The 21,547-nt window shown below is 38.2% G+C and overlaps 1 protein-coding gene across 4 annotated transcripts in view; it reads left to right on the forward strand.

The window, feature by feature from the left end:
• taf2 (TAF2 RNA polymerase II, TATA box binding protein (TBP)-associated factor) overlaps positions 1-21,547 on the forward strand; it is a 105,093-nt gene that overhangs the window by 43,336 nt on the left and 40,210 nt on the right. For all 4 annotated transcript variants that reach the window (XR_006311495.1, XM_043688977.1, XM_043688976.1 and 1 more), the window contains exons 12-20: positions 1,098-1,252; positions 2,685-2,799; positions 3,183-3,292; positions 4,983-5,048; positions 5,186-5,438; positions 8,155-8,295; positions 12,888-12,998; positions 15,453-15,646; positions 16,374-16,513. Coding sequence is in view for 3 of the 4 variants with exons in the window: in XM_043688977.1 (XP_043544912.1) it covers positions 1,098-1,252; positions 2,685-2,799; positions 3,183-3,292; positions 4,983-5,048; positions 5,186-5,438; positions 8,155-8,295; positions 12,888-12,998; positions 15,453-15,646; positions 16,374-16,513 (1,285 nt within the window). In the remaining variant the exon portion in view is untranslated. The remainder of the gene's footprint in view (positions 1-1,097; positions 1,253-2,684; positions 2,800-3,182; positions 3,293-4,982; positions 5,049-5,185; positions 5,439-8,154; positions 8,296-12,887; positions 12,999-15,452; positions 15,647-16,373; positions 16,514-21,547) is intronic.

Below are 21,547 nucleotides of genomic sequence, written 5' to 3' on the forward strand. Positions count from 1 at the left end.
ATACCTGCACTGTAGCTCTTCCAAGGCTTGTAATTGTGTGAATGGAAAATGAAGTTCTTCAGTTCCTCCTTAGATTCTAGACCCCAGTATTAAGAAGAGATTCTGATTTGTTCTTTCTCAGATCCACTTCCCCATCTGAACTGTAATTGTTAACTGGCATGGGGTGAAGCCATACAAAATAGCAGCAATCTTCTCCTCCAAGCCCCTGCAAGCAAATATGCCTGCAAAATGTTTCTTCATTTAGCAGACCAAAGATAGCAAACATGAATTCTTGGATTGTACTGATTTTTATTTGCCAAGTAATCACAATCTTTAAATTATATTTTGATGTTTACAAATGCAAAAGGAAAACTTCAATTTTTAGGACGTTTCACAACCTCAGGACTTCTGAAAGGGCTTTGGTTTGAAATATTTTTGAATTGTACTATTTGAAATGTCAGCAACATGGCAATAAATCTTTACACAGCATATCTAATAATTAGCAGTGTGGTAATGATCAAATCACGTGTTTTTGTGATGTTGATTTGATGGATTGATGTTGAATCAATTGTTAGGGATAACTCCTTGGCTGTGTTTTTTGTCATCCATGGATAGCAGGGCCTTGTTTTAAGGTCTCCTCTAAAAGAAAGCACCTCCATCTCCATTCTAACTGATTAAAGACTTAAAAGCCATCTAAGTTGGTTCAATAGAATCACATGAGGTGAATGACCTTTTGATCTGTGTCTGATGTATTCTGTCTCACGAGCTACCTGAAGAAGGAGAGGGGCTCTGAAAGCCTGAGGTTTCAGATAAACCTGTTGGTTATAATCTAGTGTGATTTTTGACTTTGTCCTCCCCAGTCCAACACTGCCACCTGCATATCACTAAAAGTTAACACCTAAATCTCCACTTTTTAGTGGAACATTAGAAGAGCATGTTAAGCATTTATCTGCTGATACTACTTTAATTTGGAGTCAGTTTCTTTTTAGGGCAATAGTAGAAGCGTATTGAGGTAATGGTAGACTTTCAAGAACTAAAACTTGAAGTTTCTAAGTTTATAAATGTTGTATGTGCCAAGTAATATAATGCTGTCCAACAACCTTTGTTCACTGCTTTAGGTCTTCAACAAACTTTTGAGTTTAGCCAGTACTGCCTCATCACAGAAGTTTCAATCGCACATGTGGAGCCAGATGCTACTTTCGACAACTGGATTTTTAAAATCAATTTCGAATGTGTCTGGAAAAGATATTCAACCTTTAATAAAACAGTGGGTGTATCCTTTTGAGATTTTGTGTTACTTCTGCAAAATTTGAAACTATTATCAAATTTTGGATGTAGGTTTGCTCGCTGAGCTGGAAGGCTCGTTTACAGACTTTTTGACACCATACTAGGTCACATAATCAGTGAGCCTCTGGGTGAAGCACTGGCAGCATGGCCCGGTTTTTATTTGTGTTTAGGCTTCCTTGGGTTAGTGATGTCATTTCCTGTGACAATATCATTTCGTGTTCTTTCTCTCGGGGGTGGTAAATGGGATCCAAGTCAATGTGCTTGTTGATAGAGTTCAGATTGGAATGACATGCTTCTACAAATTCACGTGCGTGTCTCTGTTTGGTTTGTCCTAGGATGGATGTGTTGTCCAGTTGAAGTGGTGTCCTTCCTCATCTGTACGTAAGGACACTAGTGAGAGTGGGTCATGTCTTTTTGTGGCTCGTTGATGTTCATATATTTTAGTGGCTAGTTTTCTGCCTGTTTGTCCTATGTAGTGTTTGTTTCAGGTCTTGTAAGATATTACATTAGTTTTGTTTGTTGTTTGTATAGGGTCTTTCAAGTTCATTAGCTGCTGTTTAGTGTGTTGGTGGGTTTGTGGGCTACCATGATGCCAAGAGATTTGAATAGTCTGACAGACATTTCCGAGATGCCTTTATAGGGGAGAGTGGCTAGGGTTTTTGTCTGCTTGTTGGGGTTTGTTGCTGAGAAATCTGCAGACTGTGTTCATTGAATACCCATTCTTTTTGAATACACTGTATAGACAATTTACCTCTGCTCTGTGTAGTTCCTCTGTGCTGCAGTATGTGGTGGCTTGTTGAAATGTTTTAGTGCAGCTTCGTTCGTGGGTGTAGGGATGATTGCTTCTGTAGTTCAGTATTTGGTCAGTATATGTTGTTTTCCTGTAGACTAACAAACACACGACTTGGATCCCATTGTCCTCTCCCTGAGAAAAAACAAGAAATGATGTCACCACAGGAAATGACATCACCAACCCAAGGAAACCTAAACACATGAATAGAAAGTGGGCCATGCCACCAGTGCTTCATCCGGAGGCTCACTGATGATATTACCTGGTATGGTGACAAAACGTCTGCAAATGAACCTTCTAGCTCAGTGAGAAAACCTGCATCCAGAAGGTCAACCTGAGCTGCAAATCTTCAAACTTGATAATCAAATTTTGTTCTGCTCATCATGATAGTCCTTTAATGTTGCTGTTTTAGCATAAAAATCATCTCATTTGTTCCAGATATTTCTACAAACTACAAACCCACAGCTCTCCGCACATGTTTATTGAATTTTTGAGTTGTTAAACCCATGTCATCAGTTCAGAAGTACTGTAGGTATTGCACAAACTTGTGTAGATTTCCTTTTACTAAATTGTCAAATTTAATTGAAATTGTTTAATTCATGAAAAGAGCCTTAATTATATGCACTAGTGACCAGAGTGGTGTCGTGAAGTTTTTTGGCAGCTTTGCATTTAACAGAAAACGAAACATTTTGGAATTGGAACTGAAGCAAGATTGTACTTCTTTGGGAACTCAGAAATATGTGGTAAGGATCATTGAAACTCAGTTTTATGAATGCAGTCCTGATCTTTCAATTTATGTGGAGACCAGCTTAGGTTGCAGAGTATTCACTTTTTCAGTTAAAACTATCAGAGTTATAGACTTCTGGATCAAGTATATGTGTGAAATTTGATGGATGAATTGTAAGTAAACCAATCATTGCACATCTGGCGAGGTCTCTTGCAAAACTATTATTGGTTCATTTTCACAAATGAGGTAAATGTTCAAACAATTCCTTCCTTTAACCTAATTAGGTCACTTTTTCACATTTTGAAGTGTTATTAAATCAGCTATCTTCTGGAAGTGTTTAATCGTTCATTCTTAAACAAAATAGACTTTGGCAGGACAAATTAATTCTTCATTTTGCAGGGACCACTGAAAGTGACAGTCCAGGAATTAGATGGATCATTTAACCACACACTACAAATTGAAGAAAACAGCCTCAAGCATGATATTCCCTGCCATTCCAAGAGCAGACGGTAGGTGTTTGTACCTTGGGAAATAAAATATTTGAGCTAAAATAGAGGTTAAATTTTCTTTTGTTTTCATATGGAGCAAAGAGTTTAGTAGGATTTGGTCCCTTTGTTAGCAGTTGCATGTTTGAATGGAAAGTGCGTTATGAAAGGTCTTTCATGACTGTAAGAATATCCATAATTAGAAAGAGTAAGGCAGATTTTTACTCCAGTACAGAGTATCATAAAATCAGTTAGTGGTGTTATTTCTGATTTAATCCAAAAACTAATTATTTTTAAAGAAAATGTTGAATCAGGCTAATTCATTTCCAGATTTTCTCCAGTCAGTATAGAATGTCTGGAAAATTATGTACTGATGGTTAGTGGTCGAGGTAAGCAGGTGATAAAGGAGCAAGGGAGGATAAAAGGGCTTGTGGGTTGGAAAATTGATTTGAATGGGAATGAAGGAGAAGTGGATCGTGGACAAATGAGGATGAGACTGAGGTTGGCATGGGAGCAATTTTGGGAGTCCTGGGGGAGGTATTGAATGGAAGATGGAACTACCTGGTAGGGATGAAATTGAGATAATATGAGAGCGATGAAAGAAATGAGAGGTGTTTGGCCTGAGAAGAATAATGTGGGAAAAATGGAATGGCATCTAACATAGACTTAAAGAAGTACTGTTGCAGTACAGATACTAATTTCACTGTAAATGTTTACAAGTCTACTTAGAAATTTTAGGACTATTTGTAAAATATTTTTATTCTAATACTCCATTGTCATAAGGCTGTTACAAATACAATAGAGATGTGAAATTGTATAACTATTGACCTCAGGATGTTTAATAGTCAGAGGTCTGAAGATTATATTCCTGTATGTATCTTTTTACCATTCCATTACTCTACAGCCTCATTGGATTCAAGTATATTCTTTTGCTTCCTTTTGACAAACAAAATTGGTCATCTTACATCTTATTGGTCATTTTAAAAATGCATGGCAATTGTTTTTGAAGTTTATGAAACTAAGATTAAAAATTTTGAAGATTTTGTTCAAGTTGCCACCTTGGTGAGGTCAGTGTCCAAGTTTTATTTTGATTAACTTTTGTTTGGATCAACTTTTTATCAGTTCATTTAGAAATGGTGTTTAGTTTCAAAATTTTATATTTTGCTGGCAAGCGAACACATAGGTATTTGCATTTTCTGTAAGTGTTGCGCAATGAGAGCAATTCAGTCTTTCTCGCCTGCTGATCTGTTCCTCAGCCCATTTACCCACATGACCCAACTGATCTTATTTAGTGATTTATCCATTCGAAAGGTTGAATTGATCAGGAATCCAGATCATTTAGGGGCAGTTACAGTTTCAATTCTAATCCTAACCCAAAATAAACCCTGTGCGTAGCCAAACACCCAGTAGAACAGTGTCCTAGTACTATTTGTTCTTATTGTAATAGTGCAAACAATCTAAAATGTTATTTGAATTATTTTACATGGTGAATATAAGATATTGCAAACTTCAGTTATTTTACATAAGTTAATTACCATTGAGAGATCCATATATCTGCAACTGCAATTCTGATAGATTTTGGCAATTAAAAATAATTGGATTTTGATGTCTGGGAGTTGTTTCAAAGGTAGATTTTTAAAAACAAAAAAATAAGATGGCTAATTCATGTTGATCTGTTGGTAATTTTACTTGAAAGACATTATTCTTCCATTAGGAATAAGAAAAAGAAGATTCCATTATTGAATGGAGAAGAAGTGGATATGGATCTTTCTGCTATGGAGTAAGTCATTTTCACTTCTCTAAAGTAATTTTTATCCAGTGAAATTACTAACTTTAGGCATCTTCTGTTATTCAGAAAAATCATACTTATACCTGATAAATTATATTAAAGGAATCTATTCAATTTGCTTTTTGTAGTGCTGATTCCCCATTACTGTGGATAAGAATAGATCCAGACATGTCAGTTTTGAGAAAAGTGGAATTTGAGCAGGCTGATTTCATGTGGCAGTACCAGCTCCGCTTTGAGAGGGATGTGGTTGCACAGGAGGAATCAATTCATGCTTTAGAAAAGTTTCCTACTCCAGCATCCCGGCTAGCACTAACAGATATCCTGGAGCAAGAGCAGTGCTTTTACAAAGTCAGAATGCATGCTTGCTTCCGCCTGGCAAAGGTGAGCTACAAAGAAATTCTGTAACTGATTAAGCGGTATGACTTATTGAAAGGATGGGAAAGAGGCTTGTGTGTTGGAGGTTCCTAGGAAACTGACTATATTTCAAAAGAATTACTTTGTCTCTGAAACCTTTAAACATCCTTAGGCTGTGAAAAGCATTATCAAGCTCCTCTTTCCTTTGTGTGAGGAATTCTGTGGTTCAGTGGAAGATGGAGCATGTGTTTAGAGTCATAGAGATGTACACCATGGAAACAGACCCTTTGGTCCAACCCGTCCATGCCAACCAGATGTCCCAACCCAATCTTGTCCCACCTGCCAGCACCTGGCGCAGATCGCTCCAAACCCTTCCTATTCATATACTTATCCAAATGCCTTTTAAATGTTGCAATTGTACCAGCCTCCACCACTTCCTCTGGCAGCTCATTCCATACACGTACCACCCTCTGTGTGAAAAAGTTGCCCCTTAGGTCTCTCATATCTTTCCCCTCTCGCCCTAAACCTATGCCCTCTAGTTCTGGGCTCCCCGACCTCAGGGAAAAGACTTTGTCTATTTATCCTATCCATGCCCCTCATAATTTTGTAAACCTCTATAAGGTCACCCCTCAGCCTCCAACGCTCCAGGGAAAACCGCCCCAGCCTGTTCAGCCTCTCCCTATAGCTCAAATCCTCCAACCCTGGCAATGCCTTTGTAAATCTTTTCTGATTCCTTTTAAGTTTCACAACATCTTTCCGATAAGAAGGAGACCAGAACTGCATGCAGTATTCCAACAGTGGCCTAACCAATGTCCCGTACAGCCGAAACATGACCTCCCAACTTCTGTACTCAATACTCTGACCAATAAAGGAAAGCATACCAAACTCCTCCTTCACTATCCTATCTACCTGCGGCTACTTAATGCTATGATTTTTCCTGTGATATTTCTGAAAACCATATTGTTTGATTCTATGTTAATGTTGAAATCTCATTACCTATTTGTTTTTGGATTTGCTTATCAAGCTGATTTCTTTGCAAATTTTTAAAGAAAATAGAATATTTGTGTTATCTGTCGACATCAGAAAATGAATACTTCTCAGGAGAGTGATGTTATATGCACCTTTGTTATAAAGAAATCATCAAAATCAGTCACCTGACAACTACCTGTTCTAAAATGTCACTTTTGGCTACATGTTGAAATGAATTTATTCTGCATTGATTTGTTTGGTTGTTTCACAGTCAGGTCTTTTTTGACCTTTTAACACTGCAGTGGTCTCTCTTCCAATTCCTGTACTGTTTCATCTGGAGAACTGAGCTTGCCTGTTACCCCTCAGTGACATCATCTAAAAGCAGTTTCCAGAAATAAACTGACACTGCTTAACTCTGTGACCACTAATTATGATTACCCTATTCCTGCTGTTTGTTCAAAATCCAGTACTGCATGAACAAAGCTTTCCTCCACCTAATCACTGGAAGGACTTGAAGTCATTGTCTTTGATAATTGCCACGAGCTTCATTCCCTCCCACTGACTCCATTCCTCTCCCTGGCAATAAGGGTTGAATCAGGTATTTGCAACCTTAATGTCATTACTAACCTGATTTGAGTTTATGGCCACGTGCCTAGCTTAGATCATTTGTTATGTCAGCTATCTCATTTTATATCAAAGGTTATCTTAACTTGAGGCTTCAAGTAATCCAATGCGCTGTCTCCAAAGTTCTGCCCCCTTCAGCCAAAGTATTGCTTCCTGTTTCCTAACTCGCAGCAAGTCCTGCTTGTCCATAACCCTATGCTTACTAACCTGCATCAACTCCTTATTAAACAGTCGAAAAGGATGGCACTGGAAAAGCACAGCAGGTCAGGCAGCATCTGAAGAGCAGTAGAGTTCACGTTTCAGGCATAAGTCCTTCATCCCATTATCATCATGTCTCTCCATGCCCTTGTCCCTCTCAATCTTTGTAATCTCCTCCAGCCCTAGAACCCTCTAAAGTATATATACCTGTCCTCCTGTACAGTTTGACTTTAATTGCTTCATACTTCGCCATTGCATAATCTGCAATCTGCTGCCAAGATCCTAAGCTGTACAGTTTTCTCCCTACACTTCTGCACTTCTCTTCCTCTTCCTTCCTCCAAGATGCTCCGGAAAATCATACTCTGAACAAGCTTTTTGTTTTTGTCCAATATCTCCTTACGTAATTTGGTTTCCAATCTTGTTTGATAATGTATCTGTAGTATACACTGAAAGATTTATTGAATTTTGGTGCTTTATGGAGAGAGATTTATATTAGTCTTACATTTTGTCAGTACTTTACTGACACTTAAGATGAAATTACCCACCTTGCGAGAATTTCTACCTGACGAAAAGTAGACCCCACTGTAATTCACTATCCAACCCCTTTATGATATTTGGGAAATCGTCTCAATCAGGCATCAAGCAGTATATCTGTAACTTTACTATTTGAAGGCATAGGTGCTCAACAGAGCTTAGTGTGTGGTTAATGTCTGATTTTGAATTTTAGTATCTTGCAGAGCTAGAATGGTTAGATTAATCCACAGGTCTTCTCAACTTGCATGTCAAAGACTGGCTGTCTAAGACCGAGAATTCAGCCTCAAACAAATAGTCTGCGGTCAATCAGTCTAGGGCCCAGCAGTAGAAATCATTGTTCATTTAGAAATTGAAATGTGGGCGCACTCATTAGGCAATAGTTTAAATTTTTGTATGTTGTCTGGAATTTTTCCTTCAGATTGCAAATGCAATGGTGAATACTTGGACAGGTCCTCCAGCCATGAAATCACTCTTTACACGAATGTTCTGCTGCAAGAGTTGTTCAAACATTGTTAAGACCAATAATTTCATGAATTTTCAAAGTTATTTTCTACAGAAGGTAACCTTTTTTAATAATATTCTCACTGTTGTAGAAGAAATTAATTACTTGTGTTAATGAAATGTTAGTGGAGATATTTTTCATTACATAAAACACCACCATTAACTTTCTTTGGTGAAATTATTCTTTCTGTCTGCCAATTCTGTCTTGGATTTGCAGTTTTTAATACCTTTTACAATGATGCTTATTTCATTTTGAATATGACACTGATCCAGAAACTGAACTCAACCAGCTAAATAGATATTGTGGCTTCAAAAGCCAGGATTTCTGAAGCAAGTATCACACCTTTTGTTTTCCTAATGCCTGAACACCATCTACAAGGCACGAGTCAGCAGTGTGATGGAAAACTGTCCACTTGCTTGGATGAGTGCAGCTGCAACGCCACTTAGAGCATGACACCATCCAGGAGAAAGCTGCCTGCTTGATGGGCATCTCACCTCACCTTCAACATTCACTTCCTTCACTGTTGATGCACAGTGGCAGCAGGGTGTACCATCTATAAATATTGCACCAAGTCCCCTCTTAAAACCTTCTAAACCTATGACTACTGTGTAGAAGAACAAGGGAAGCAGATGCATGGAAACACCACTGCTGTAGGTTCTCCAAGCCACACACCATCTGATGTTTCTTCACTATCATTGGGCCAAAATCCTGGAGCTACTTTCCTAATAGCACTGTGGTATTACCTACTCTCCAAAGACCACATTGGTTCAAGAAGGCAGCTCACTGCAATTAAAGATGGACAAGAAATACTGGCCTAGCCAGTGTTGCCTGAACAAACAATAGAAAGAACTTTGCATTGCTTGGAAACTGCAATTATGATGAAATGTGGGGAGCCTTAAGCACTGATTTTAAGGAAGTTTTGAAACATTTTACTCCTTTGTCTGTTGTGTATCATTCTGACTGACAGTTGTCTAACCTGTCAAATCTGGTCAAAGTTAGCTCTAGAAGAAGGAATAGCATAATTATTTTCATAAAATAATAGAAAATTTGCAACACAGAAAAGGGCACTTGATCCATCATGTTTGCATCAGATGAAAAACAAGCCCTTGAGTCTAATCCCAGCTTCCAGCCTTTCTCCGGAGCCTGCAGGTGCAAATGATTTAAAGGTTTCTATCTCTATTGCCCTCCCACCTTCTGGATGAAAACTTTTTTTCTTCTTCTCTTCTCTAAGCTTTCTATCAATCACTTTTTAAACCTAAGCTCACTGGCCACTGCTAAGGAAGTAGAACCTTCTCATTAACCTTATCTAGGTCCTTTGTAATATTGTGATTTTAATTAAATCCCTTCTCTGCCTACTTCTGTTCCAAGCAAAACAATCCAGAGTATCTAATCTTTTCACCAGAGTTTCACTTTCCCGTCCCCTGGCAACATTTTCATTAATCTATACTTCTTTCTGTAATTCTTTCTGTATTGAGGTGGCTAGAACTCCACACAGTACTCTAATTGTAATCTCTCTAGTGATTTATACAGTTCTAACATAACCTCCCTGCTCTTACAGTCTAACTTTGACTAATTCCCTGTACCTTTCTTACCACCTCATTGACCTGTCCTGCTCTTTTTCAGGCATCTGCAGTCATTCACTTTGTTTCCTCTGCACCACTCAGCATTCTATCATTAGTTGTACATTTCTTTTACCTTTCTTAACCACCTCAAATGGATTTCCCCCTCACTTTTCTGGGTTGATTTCCACTTATCCCTTAGCTGCCCATCTGATCTGTCCATTGATATTTTTCTGTAGTTTGTAGTCTCCCTCAATAACCAGCATGCAGCCAATTTTTCTATCACCTGAAAGCTTCTTAATTATGCATCCTGCTTATACTTACAAATCGTTTTCATATACTACATAATGCAGGTGACAGTGCAGAGCTCTGTAGAATCGAACTGGCAACAAGTCTCAAAAGCACTCATCAAACATTACTGTTTTCTGAAATGAACAAACTTTGTATCCCGCTTTCTATAGAATCCTGGATCCTCTGTTTAAAAACCAGTCTGTATAGAACTTTCTTCAGATGCCTTGCTAACACCCATGCAAACCACATCAACTACATTACCCTCATCAATCATCCTTGTTGCATCCTCAAAAATATTTAAGCAAGTTAATCAGACCGGATCCTTCCCTAACAAATCCATGCTGACTACTTTTTGTTTCATCTCTAGTTTTTGACAGTTATCCTGTCTTTCAGAATTTCTTCCAATAATTTGCCCATGGTGAAGTTAGGTTAAGTGGCCTGTAACTGTTTAATCTATTTCTCGCTCCCTTTTTAAACAAAGGGGCAACGTTGGCAAGCCATCAGTTGCCAGTACTTACACCTATGTTTAGTGAGGTTTGGGAACTGGTGGTCAGACCTTCCAGCATATACCCTCAGCTTCTTTAGCAGCTTTTGGTCTGTTTGGTTCTGCTTTGTGATTTATCCATTTTTAAGGATGCTTATCAGTAATATTTCGTCCCTCCTTATATGTATCTCATCCATTACTCCTCACTCCTCTTTAACTGCAATATCTACACATCCATCCTTGTAAAATCATGCAAAGTTTTCATTAAGAGCTATATCAATATCATTGGTCTCTACACATTGGTTACCTTTGTAGTCTGTAATTGGCATTGCTGTCTTTAGTTATTCTCATTATTAATGTAGTGATAAAACTTTTTAGGTTCACTTTGATTTTGTTGTCTCATGTTTTTGCTTTCTCTTTGCTTTCCTAATTTCCTCTCTAATTTCGATCTCCACTGTTTACACTCCTTTTCTAGTGTTGATTTCTTGATGGACTTGACCTTGGAAGCTCCTTGACATCCAAGGGGCTCTAGATTTTATTGTTACAACATTTTCCTTTGTGGAAACCTGTTTACTCTGAAGCTGCCCTCTGAATGCCTCCCACTGCTCTGTCAGTGATTTGTGTTAAAGTCAGTGTTCATGGTCCAATTTTGCTAAATCAGTCTTTAGTTTAGTTTAATTGGCCTTGCCCCAGTTTAGCACTCTGAATACTCCCTTTTTTTTTCTATAATTATGTTATGATCAGTACCACCAAAATGCCTTTCCTTCTACTTGTCCAGCTTAATTTCCAAAGACTAAGCTTAGAGTTGCGCTCTGATTTGTTGAACATGCTACTTTCTAGCCAAATAGGTTTTCTTTAATGCATCTCATGAATTCTGCTCTGGTTATGCTCAAACTATTTCAGTAAATTGAAGGAGCTGCAGCATATTTCCAAGTCTGGGTGGTAAAAGTCTTGGAGGAGAAATTGCAGAGGCTTGAAAATCCCTTTTTTTTGTTCCTTAGCTTAATCCATATCCTAATCAAATCAGCTTAGCGTTGAATTGATTAACTTTATACTATAATCATCCCACCTCAAAGTTGTGATTGTTTCCTTGAAATTGCTATTCACTTAATTTTAAGACCCCTCACCAAATAATATGAAAATTGAATAGGCAGGCCTTTTGAGCTTCCTTAATTCATGTTTTAGTAATAGCATGATATAATAGTAGCATTTTGTATCTATGCCTTCAGCTATCTGTGTGTTTACTCTTTTTCTTGAAGTAGATACACTTCAGCACTGCCAAATTTTATTTATCTCAATTAAATTTACTCTTAATACGTATCTCCCTGTTAAACTAGAAAAAATGTGACTTATCATATCCTCAGCTCCACAATCATTTAATTATTTTGGAAGTGTAGTCTTCCTTTTTGAGGCTATTAGGCAACCAAGTTGCACAATCAAACTTCTTTCAAATTTGAACGAGATAACTTGTTTCAATATTGTGGAAAGAATTAATGGTCAAAATACAGAGCAACCTGACTACTCTTTAAATAGTGTCTTGAGATTTTCACCCCATTTAAATAGGAATATAGTGTCTTGGTCTATCACACCATCCATAAATCAACTTCACTGACATCACCATTGTTCCAGAGGGCCATAAACTGCTCTTTCATGAGAGAGAGACAGACAGAAAGCTGGTGGCAAGTTTAACCTTTTAGAGAAGGGGTTGAAGCACTAAGATCTCAGATGGTGATTTTTCAGTGAACTTTAAGACTAGATCTTTGGAAATGAAGAATTGCAATCTCTTAACGAATGAGACAACATCTCAATGAATTTTGGTGACCCACATGTTTGCTAGTGCCCAAATGAGATCTAACAAATCTGTGGTATCTGTCCTTACTGTATTTACTGTTCCCTCAGGTATTTGATCATTGTTAATCATATTTACCTTGTATTAATTCTGGATGTTAGAGAGCAACTTGTGTGTCTGTTATAGATTATTTTACTGCTCCAAATTTGGAAAGTAGTTTAATTTGTTGGTTCAAACCCATGGAATCTTGAGACTTCTTTTAAATATCTGGAATGCAAAACTTTGACTTTAAACAAAAAGGAAATTCACTGGTACCTATCCAGACTATAATGTTAAATTTAGCAGCCTTGTAACAAATGTTAGATTAATTTTTTTTAAGCACACTAGTTGTTTTCTATATTTAAAAAAAATAAAATTGCTGTGAATTATTCATTACTGGAGCATGAAAGTCTTTCCAGAAACTCTTTGTTTGTCACATTTTTTAGAAACATAAGGAAGTTGACCAATGAATATTACCGTTTCACAGACCATGCCTGTTGCTATGGCTTTGCTGCGGGATATCCATAACCAGTGTCCCAAGGAAGTATTAGCCTTTATTTTGGACCTCATTAAATACAACGACAACAGAAAGAATAAGGTAATACATCTTTTGACATTCCATTTTGTATTCATTCATGGGAAATAGATATCCCTGGCAAGGCTGGTGCAGCTTTAATTATTTTTTCAAAGGTGGTGGTCTCCTTGAACCTCTGCAGTCCTCGTAGTTCAAACATACACAAACTACTGTTATATGGAGATTTTCAGAATTTTGATTGAATGACAATGAAGGAATGGCTATATATCTCCAAGCTGAGATGGTGTGGAACTTAGGAAACTTTTGAGTTGTGGTTTTCAAATATGCTCACTACTGTTGTTCATTTAGGTGGCAAAAGTGATGAGCCTGAAAGGAATTGTTGACAAACCCTTCCCAAATAGCTGTCATGCATCTTGTAGATGATAAGTAATGAAGCCATTGATGGAAATGTGACCAAGTTAGCAGATGAGATGCCAATCAAATGGATTTCTTTATCCAGGACAGTGTCAGACTACTTGTGTTGATGTAACTGCACTTCTCCAGACGAGTGGAAACTATTCCATTACATTGCCTGACCTGTACCTTGCTTTTAGGAACTCGATTAAGTTTTTTGCAGGGTACCAGCTTCTGGCCTACTTTTGAAGCCACAGTATTTGTGATTGGTTCAGTTTCTGATCAAACTAATGTTGACCATGGGGTTAAACGTAGAATTTCATGTTAGTGATTTTTATTGTCAAGGAAGTGGTTAGATTGTCACTTGTCAATGGTTATTACCTGATATTTGTGTGGTGCAAATCTTACTCGCCACTTAGCAGCCAGTGAGAATATTGTCCACACCTTGGCAAGGACTGCTCCATTATTATGGAGTGCTAATAAACAATATTGCAATAATCAACTGACATAATACTTCTGAGCTTTTGGTGGAAGGAAGGTCATTAATGAGAAAGCTCAAGATGGTTGCATCTAGGGTGTAGTCCCGAGGAAAGGTTCAGAGGAACAACAAGAGCAATGTACTGGAGCAGAAATGATTTGTCTCCCACAACAGTTTTACTTTGTGCTCTGTACGAGTTCAGTGAGTATACTGTTTCCCTCTGATTCTTATTGACTTTAGTTTTGATGTGGTACTTTGATCTCGGTCAAATGCTTTGATGCCTATTCATGTCAACTACAGAATTGTCATCTTTTGACTTGTAAAAGTATTTTTAAGTCACTGAGCTGAGTGGTTCTGGCTGAAACTAAACTAGGTATCAATACTCAGGTTATTAAGTATCAGAACATAGCTCTATCAGTGATACCTTGCATAACTTTGGTAATGAGAGTTGAATGATAATTGACTGGAGAAAGATAGTCTTATGTTTTGTGAGCAAGACATACCTGGCAAGTTTCCAAATTTAGTTAGATGTTAACATTGCACCTGTACTGGAATAGCTTGATTGGAGACTTGTCGAGCTTTCTTGTGCAAGTCCTCAATATGACATCTGGGACATTGTTGGTTTCCTTACCGAATGCAGTACTGTCAGCCAGTTTGTGACAGCACATGGAATGAATTGAAATGGTCAAGATTAGCAACTGTGATACAAAGGATTTTCATACATGGCCAAGACAGGCTTATCAATTAACATTTCTGCCTAGGGCAGTTGCAAATGCTTTATCTATGTCTTTGTACTCTCAATCCTAAAATTGAAAGATTTAGAAAGAAATGGTAGCATAATGGTTATGATAATTCAGAGACTCAATTTCAAATCCCATCATGGCAGGTCAGGAATTTGAATGCAATTATTTAAATCTGGAATTTAAAAGAAAAAGCACTAGCAGTGGTCAACTGCTAAATATTGCCAAAAATCCACTTCGTTATATCATTTAGTGAAGGAAATCTGGCACTGTTATCCGATCTCGACTCCAGACTGTTAATAATATGGCTGACTACTAACCATCCTCTGAAACTCTAAAGACTAAAACCAGTAATAAGTAAAAGGTCTGCATTAATGGTGAATGGGTGTGTTTCATTGTCCATCACTGAACTCGGTGTATCTAGGTCTTGATCAATGCCGAAGTATATTCCTAATGGACTGACTTGTTTTAGTCCAGAGGATGGTTAGAAGTCAGCCATATTACGGAGTCTGGAGTTACACATAAATTGAGATTGGATAATGATGCCAGATTACCTTCAGTAAATGATGTAACAAAGGAGATGTTTGGTAATATCTGGCAGTTGACCACGGTTAGTGTTATAAGTTGTAAAAATTCCAGATTTATTTCAATAATTGCATTTAAATTCCTTATCTGCCATGGTGGGATTTGAAATCTAGTCCCTGAATTAACATAACTATTATGCTCCATTTCTTTCTAAATCTTCTAGTCTTTGGATTTGAAGATTTTGATTTTTTTTAAAAAACTGTTATGTCAACAATGCCAGCTAATGTTTCCAAGAAATGTACAGAAAGTTAACTGTTTTTGATTGTAAGATTGTCTTTCCATCTGGTTTATTTTAATTATTCTATTTAAAATTGCTTCAAGTTTTCAGACAACTATTATCGTGCTGAACTTATAGATGCACTTGCCAACTCAGTGACACCTGCAATTAGCATCAACAATGAGGTTCGAACTTTGGACAATCTCAATCTTGATGTTCGTCTAATTCTGGAAGAGATCACCCGATTTCTAAATATGGAGAAGCTGCTTCCAAGTTACAGAAATACAATAACTGTCAGGTACTCCTTGATAAATATTTACAAATCCAAATTAACAGCATGTCAAGTTAGTGGAAGTCCTGTTCTTAACCATTAGTTTCAGCAGTAATGATTTGGTGAAAATCTAGTTACCTGTACAACTGAAGGTGGTAGGAATTATTGTTTTCATCCCGTCTGTGTTTTTAAAAAAGAAGCACCTGAAAAATTAATGGACAGATTTCAATGAAATCTGGTAGACGGTATGGGCTAAGGAAGAACTGGAGGGATATGGCCAACAAAACAAAAGCATACAGGATCAATCACAATGCTGGAAATTAATTTTGGAATTGATGAGTGCTGTAAGTTACTGAAGCTGTACTTTAAAAATTTTTTAAAGGATGCACCTTGTCTTTTTGTTACGTGAAATTTGAGAATTTTTTAGATATACGAATTGAGCTACACTGGTTACCTATTTACCAACACACTGAATTTGCTAGACCTCTCTAACCTATTATTATAATAATCTATGCAATCATCTACAAGCTTTTAATCTTCTACCCCCACAACTTCAGTTCTGGCCTTGTTCGTTCTTCTACCTTCTCACATGTTAGCTTCAGAAAATGGAAACTTAATTGTGTCATGATTGGGAACTGAATAAACTTAACTGCCTCTAGATATTCACTAATAGAATTCAATCCATTGTTGAACCACAAAGAACATAGACGCTTCAATATTTTTAAACAGTGCACTTGCTTTGTTTACTTTGCAGTTGCCTGAAAGCTATTCGGGTGCTACAGAAGAATGGACATATTCCCAGTGATCCATCACTTTTCAAATCATACGCAGAATATGGACACTTCGTTGATGTTCGCATTGCAGCTTTGGAAGCAGTTGTGGATTATACACAAGGTTTGGTCTTGATGTGTGACTACATTTGAATTTTAATATGGCGCCTTTTCTCGTGTATCCTATGTTATGGAAAGTTAGGGAGGAAATTGCAGAGCCTCTTGCAGAAGTATTTGTATCATCTATAATTATGGGTGAGACGCTGGATGTTTGGACAGTGACTCATGTTGTGCCTTTGTTTAAGAAGGGATGTGAGGAGAAGCCTGGGGACTTCAGACCTGTGAGTCTGACTTTGATGGTGGATAGGTTGTTAGTGATTCCAAAAGAGGGGATTTGTATGCATTTGGAGAACCAAAGAATGATTAGGGATAGTCAGTTTGGTTTTGTGTGAGGGAAGTAGTGTCGTACAAACTTGATTGAGTTTTCTGAGGATGTAACCAAGAAGATTGATGAGGGCAGAGCGGTAGGCATTGTTTACTTAAACTAGTAAAACCTTCAACAATGTTCTGTGTGGTAGAGTAATTAGTAAATTTGGATCACATGAGATTCAGGGTGATCTTGCCAATTGAATATAAAATTGGCTCAATGGCAAGAAGCAGTAATAGAGGATAGCTTTTTTTGGACTAGAGGCCTGTGACCCGTGGTGTTCCACAGGGATTGGTGCTAGCTGCATTTTTGTTTGTAATTTATATAAATGATTTCGATGCGAATGTATCTCTATGACTCTAGAAGGCATGGTTAATAGGTTTGCGAATGATACCAATATTGGTGTAGTAGACAGTGAAGAAAGTCACTTCACATTACAAAGAGACCTTGATTACTTGGGTCAATGGGCTGAAGAGTGGCAAATGGAGTTTAATTTGAATAAATGTGAAGTATTGCACTTTGGTAAAACAAGCAAGGGTAGGACTTGCACAATGCAAAGTAGGGCCTTGGGTAGTATTGTGGAACAGAGACACCTCTGGGTTCACTTATGTAATTTTTTGAAGTTTGTGTCACATATAGATAGGGTGCTAAGATGGCATTTAGCAGACTTGCATTCATTGCTCAGACTTCTTGAGTTTCGGAGTTGGGATAGTTATGTTGTAGTTGTACAAAGCGTTGGTGAGACATCATCTGGAGTACTGTGTTTAGTTCCAGTCGCCCTCTTTTAGGAAGGATATTATTAAGTTGGAGAGGGTTCAGAAGAGGTTTACCAGCTTGTTGCCAGGAATGGAAGGTTTGAATTATAAGGAGATGCTGCATAGGCTGGGACTCATTTCACTGGAGCACAGGAGATCGAGGGATGACCTTCTAGAAGTTCATAAAATCAAGAGGGATATGGATAAGGTGAATGGCAGGTGTCTTTTCACTAAGGTGGGTGGGATTTCAAAACTAGGAGCATATTTTAAAGGTGAGAGGAGAATTTTTTTTTTACATAAGGGTTCATGTATGGAATGAACTTTCAGAGAAAGTGGTGGATATGGATATAGTTACAACGTTTAAAAGACAATTAGATAAGTATGTGAGCAAGAAATGTTCACAGTCAGGTGAGACTATTTTAGTCTGGGATTATGGGCGGCATGGATTGGTTGGACCAAAGGATCTGGTTCCATGCAGTATAACTGTATGACTCAATAATACAAAATATTATCAACATTTAGCAATGGAAGCTTTGTAGTATTTTGTTTTCAATTATCCAACATGATTTTATCAGTTAATTGCAAGATAGAAACTTTCACTTGTAATTGTGCCTTGCATATATCTCTCTTTGTAAATGTACATATTAATATAAGTTTTTGTAGGACCATACTTCTTTTCCACTGAAATATCTCACTTAAATCTTATTAAATGCCACCTTATGTCACCTTATTAAATGCCTTTAGGAAATCCAAGTTCAGTATATATATCCCCCACCCCTTTTTTGTTTGTTTTATCCGTAGCATTGTTTTAAAAAAAAAACTCTCTGATGCTTTTTAGGAGAACAGCTGGATCTGGATTTCAGTTCTCACCCTGACCTTTCAACTGGTGTTTTAATGAAAGGCAGAAGCTGGGTAACTTCTTCCTTTCAGCAGGCTGTGGCTGACTGAAATCCAAGCCATCTCCAAACAAAACCCAATTCCTCACATCCATAACTCCAACTAGGTAGTAAGTGAGTCCAATCTTCAGCCATGTGACTTTCAAGAAATGTCTCTTAAGTTTGCCATTGTACTTTCAATTGTCTGTTTTCAAAAGAAGGTCCAGCATCCAGGTGCACTATTGTTCAAAATCCTTCAACATGAATCCTCAAAAGAATCTTCTATTATAATACTCCACTCTTTCACTCTCAAACTCAAGGCCATTTAAAACTGACCCCTAATTTTAATTTGCTTCATGTATTACCTTGTGCTCTTTGACTTTGGCACCAATTGAGAAACTCTTAAATTTTAAAATTCTAATTCCATTTTCAGATTCTTCCATGATCCTGTTACCTCTCTAACTACTTAAAGCCTTACAACCTTTTGAGATATCAGTGCTCTTCCATCTTATGCACCCCAATGTTAGTTATCTCAGCATTGCTGCTGACGATCTAAATTCAGAAATTCAGCCTGAACCATCTGTCCCTTTTCTTTGACATTGCTCTCATCGTACGTGTTGGATAATGCTTCGAGATATCTACCCTCATTTTCCCATATGGTGCACTGTCAAAATTTGTTGTTTTAACATTTTTTCTGAACTACTTTTTAATAGTAGTTAAGTATGCTCTGTATTGTGCATATTTTTGGGCTTTGTCGAAGAAAGCATGTGTTGGCATTGTAGGGGATGCAGAGGATGTTTACCAGAATGATTTTAGGATCGAAGGGCTTGTCATAAGCAATTGAGAACTCCTGGGGGTCTGCACTCAGTGGAGTTTAGAAGGATGAGGGAGATCTCATTGAAACTTCATAGAATGCTGAAAGGTCTGGATAAAGTGGAAGTGGATAGAAATTGTGTTTACTCTGGATCATGTTGACATAAGGAGGGAAGATGTGTTGGGTAGGCTAAAGGATATTAAGGTGGTCAAATCCCCAGGACCGAATGAGATCTATACCATGTTGCTGAGGAAGGCGAGAGAGGAAATGGCTGGGGTCCTGCCAGATATCTTTGTAGCCTCCTTAAACACTGGTGAAGTGCCAGAGGACTGGAGGGTTGCTCATCTTGTCCCCTATACAAGAAGGGTAGTAGGGATATTCCAGGCAACTACAGACGTCAGTGGTGGCAAAGTTGCTGGAGAAGGTACTGAGGGATAAAATCTGTTTATATTTATATTTATTTATATTTACAAAAGAATGGGCTTATCAGTGATAGGCAGCATGGTTTTGTGCAGGGGAGATTGTGTCTTACCAACTTAATAGAGTTCTTTGTGGAAGTAACCAAGTTGATAGATGAAGGAAGGGCTGTAAATGGCATATCTGTGGACTTTAGTAAGGCACTTGACAAGGTTCCCTGTGGTAAACAAATGGAGAAAGTGAAGTCACATGGTGTGCAGGATGTTCTGGCAAGGTGGATAAAGGAAAGGTTGAGCAGCAGGAGACAGTAGTAGTTGAAGGGAGTTTCTCGAAATGGAGAAAGGTGACCAGTGATATTCCACAGGGATCAGTGCTGGGGCCACTGTTGTTTGCGGTATACATAAATAATCTGGAAGAGGGCATTGTTGATCTGATCATTAAGTTTTCAGATGCCATGAAGATTGGTGCAGTAGCAGAAAGCATAGGGGGCTGTCAAAGAATACAAGAGAATATAGGTAGACTGGAGAGTTGGGTGAAGAAGTGGCAAATAGAGTTCAAACCAGGCAAATGTGAGGTGATGTATTTCGGTAACTCTAAATCTTGAGTGAACAATACTGTAAATGGAAAAGCTTTGGGAGAAGTTGATGAGCAGAGAGATCTGGGAGTTCAGGTCCATTGTACCCTGGAGGTGGCTGTACAGGTGGATAGAGAGATCAAGAAGGCACGTGGTATACTTACCTTCATTGGATGGGGTATTGAGTATAAGAGCTGGCATGTCATGTTAAAATTGTACAAGACTTTGGTTCGGCCGCATGTAGAATACTGTGTACAGTTCTGGTCGCCACATTACCAAAAGGATGTGGACACTTTGGAAAGGGTGCAGAGAATGTTTACGATGTTGTGCCTGGTATGGAAGGTGCTAGCTGTGAAGAGAGGTTGGGTGGATTAGGTTTGTTTTCATTTGAAAAAAGGAGATTAAGGGGGGGGGGACCTGATCTTAGGTCTACAAAATCATGAAGGGTATAGACAGGGTAGATGGAGATAGGCTTTTTCCCATGTAAGGGATTCTGTAAGGAGGTCACGCATTCAAAGTGAGAGGTGAAAGGTTTAAGAGAGATGCACACAGAAAGTACTTCACACACAGGCTGGTAGCTGCCTGGAACACGTTGCCAGCAAAGGTAGTAGAGGCAGGTACGGTAGCTTCACTTAAGGTGTGTCTGGATGGATGCATGAGTAGGTGGGGAGCAGAGGGATACAGATGCTTAGGAATTGGGTGATTAGTTTAGACAGTGGATTTGGATCGGCTCAGGCTTGGAGGACCTAAGGACCTGTTCCTGGGCTGTAAATTTTCTTTGTTCCTTGGATGTGGATCAGATGTTTCCAGTAGTAGAAGTAAGGACCAGAGGGTATAACCTCAGTGAAGGCACCACCTTTTAGCACTGAGATGAGGAATTTCTTCAGCCAGTGAGTAATCAATCTGTAGAACTCATTGCCATAGAAGGCTGTGGAGGCTAACGTGGTTGAGAAATATATCAGAGCTGGAAAATGTGTTGCTGCAAAAGCGCAGCAAGTCAGGCAGCATCCAAGGAGCAGGAGAATCGACGTTTCGGGCATAAGCCCTTCTACAACACATTTTTCAGCTCTGATCTCCAGCATCTGCAGTCCTCACTTTCTCCTGAGAAATATATCAGCCATGATTGAATACATGAGCAGACTCGGTGGGCCTAATGGCCTAATTTGCTAATTCTGCTCCTGTATCTTCTGGTTTTATTATCTGTTAGTTGTTCAACTGTTTTTGGCTACCCTTGTGTGTCGTACCCATATTACGATGTGAGTGCTAGTCAAATGATCCCATTATCTATGTCGAAAT

The sequence above is a fragment of the Chiloscyllium plagiosum genome, chromosome 4 (genome assembly GCF_004010195.1).
Source record: "Chiloscyllium plagiosum isolate BGI_BamShark_2017 chromosome 4, ASM401019v2, whole genome shotgun sequence".
NCBI lineage: Eukaryota > Metazoa > Chordata > Chondrichthyes > Orectolobiformes > Hemiscylliidae > Chiloscyllium > Chiloscyllium plagiosum.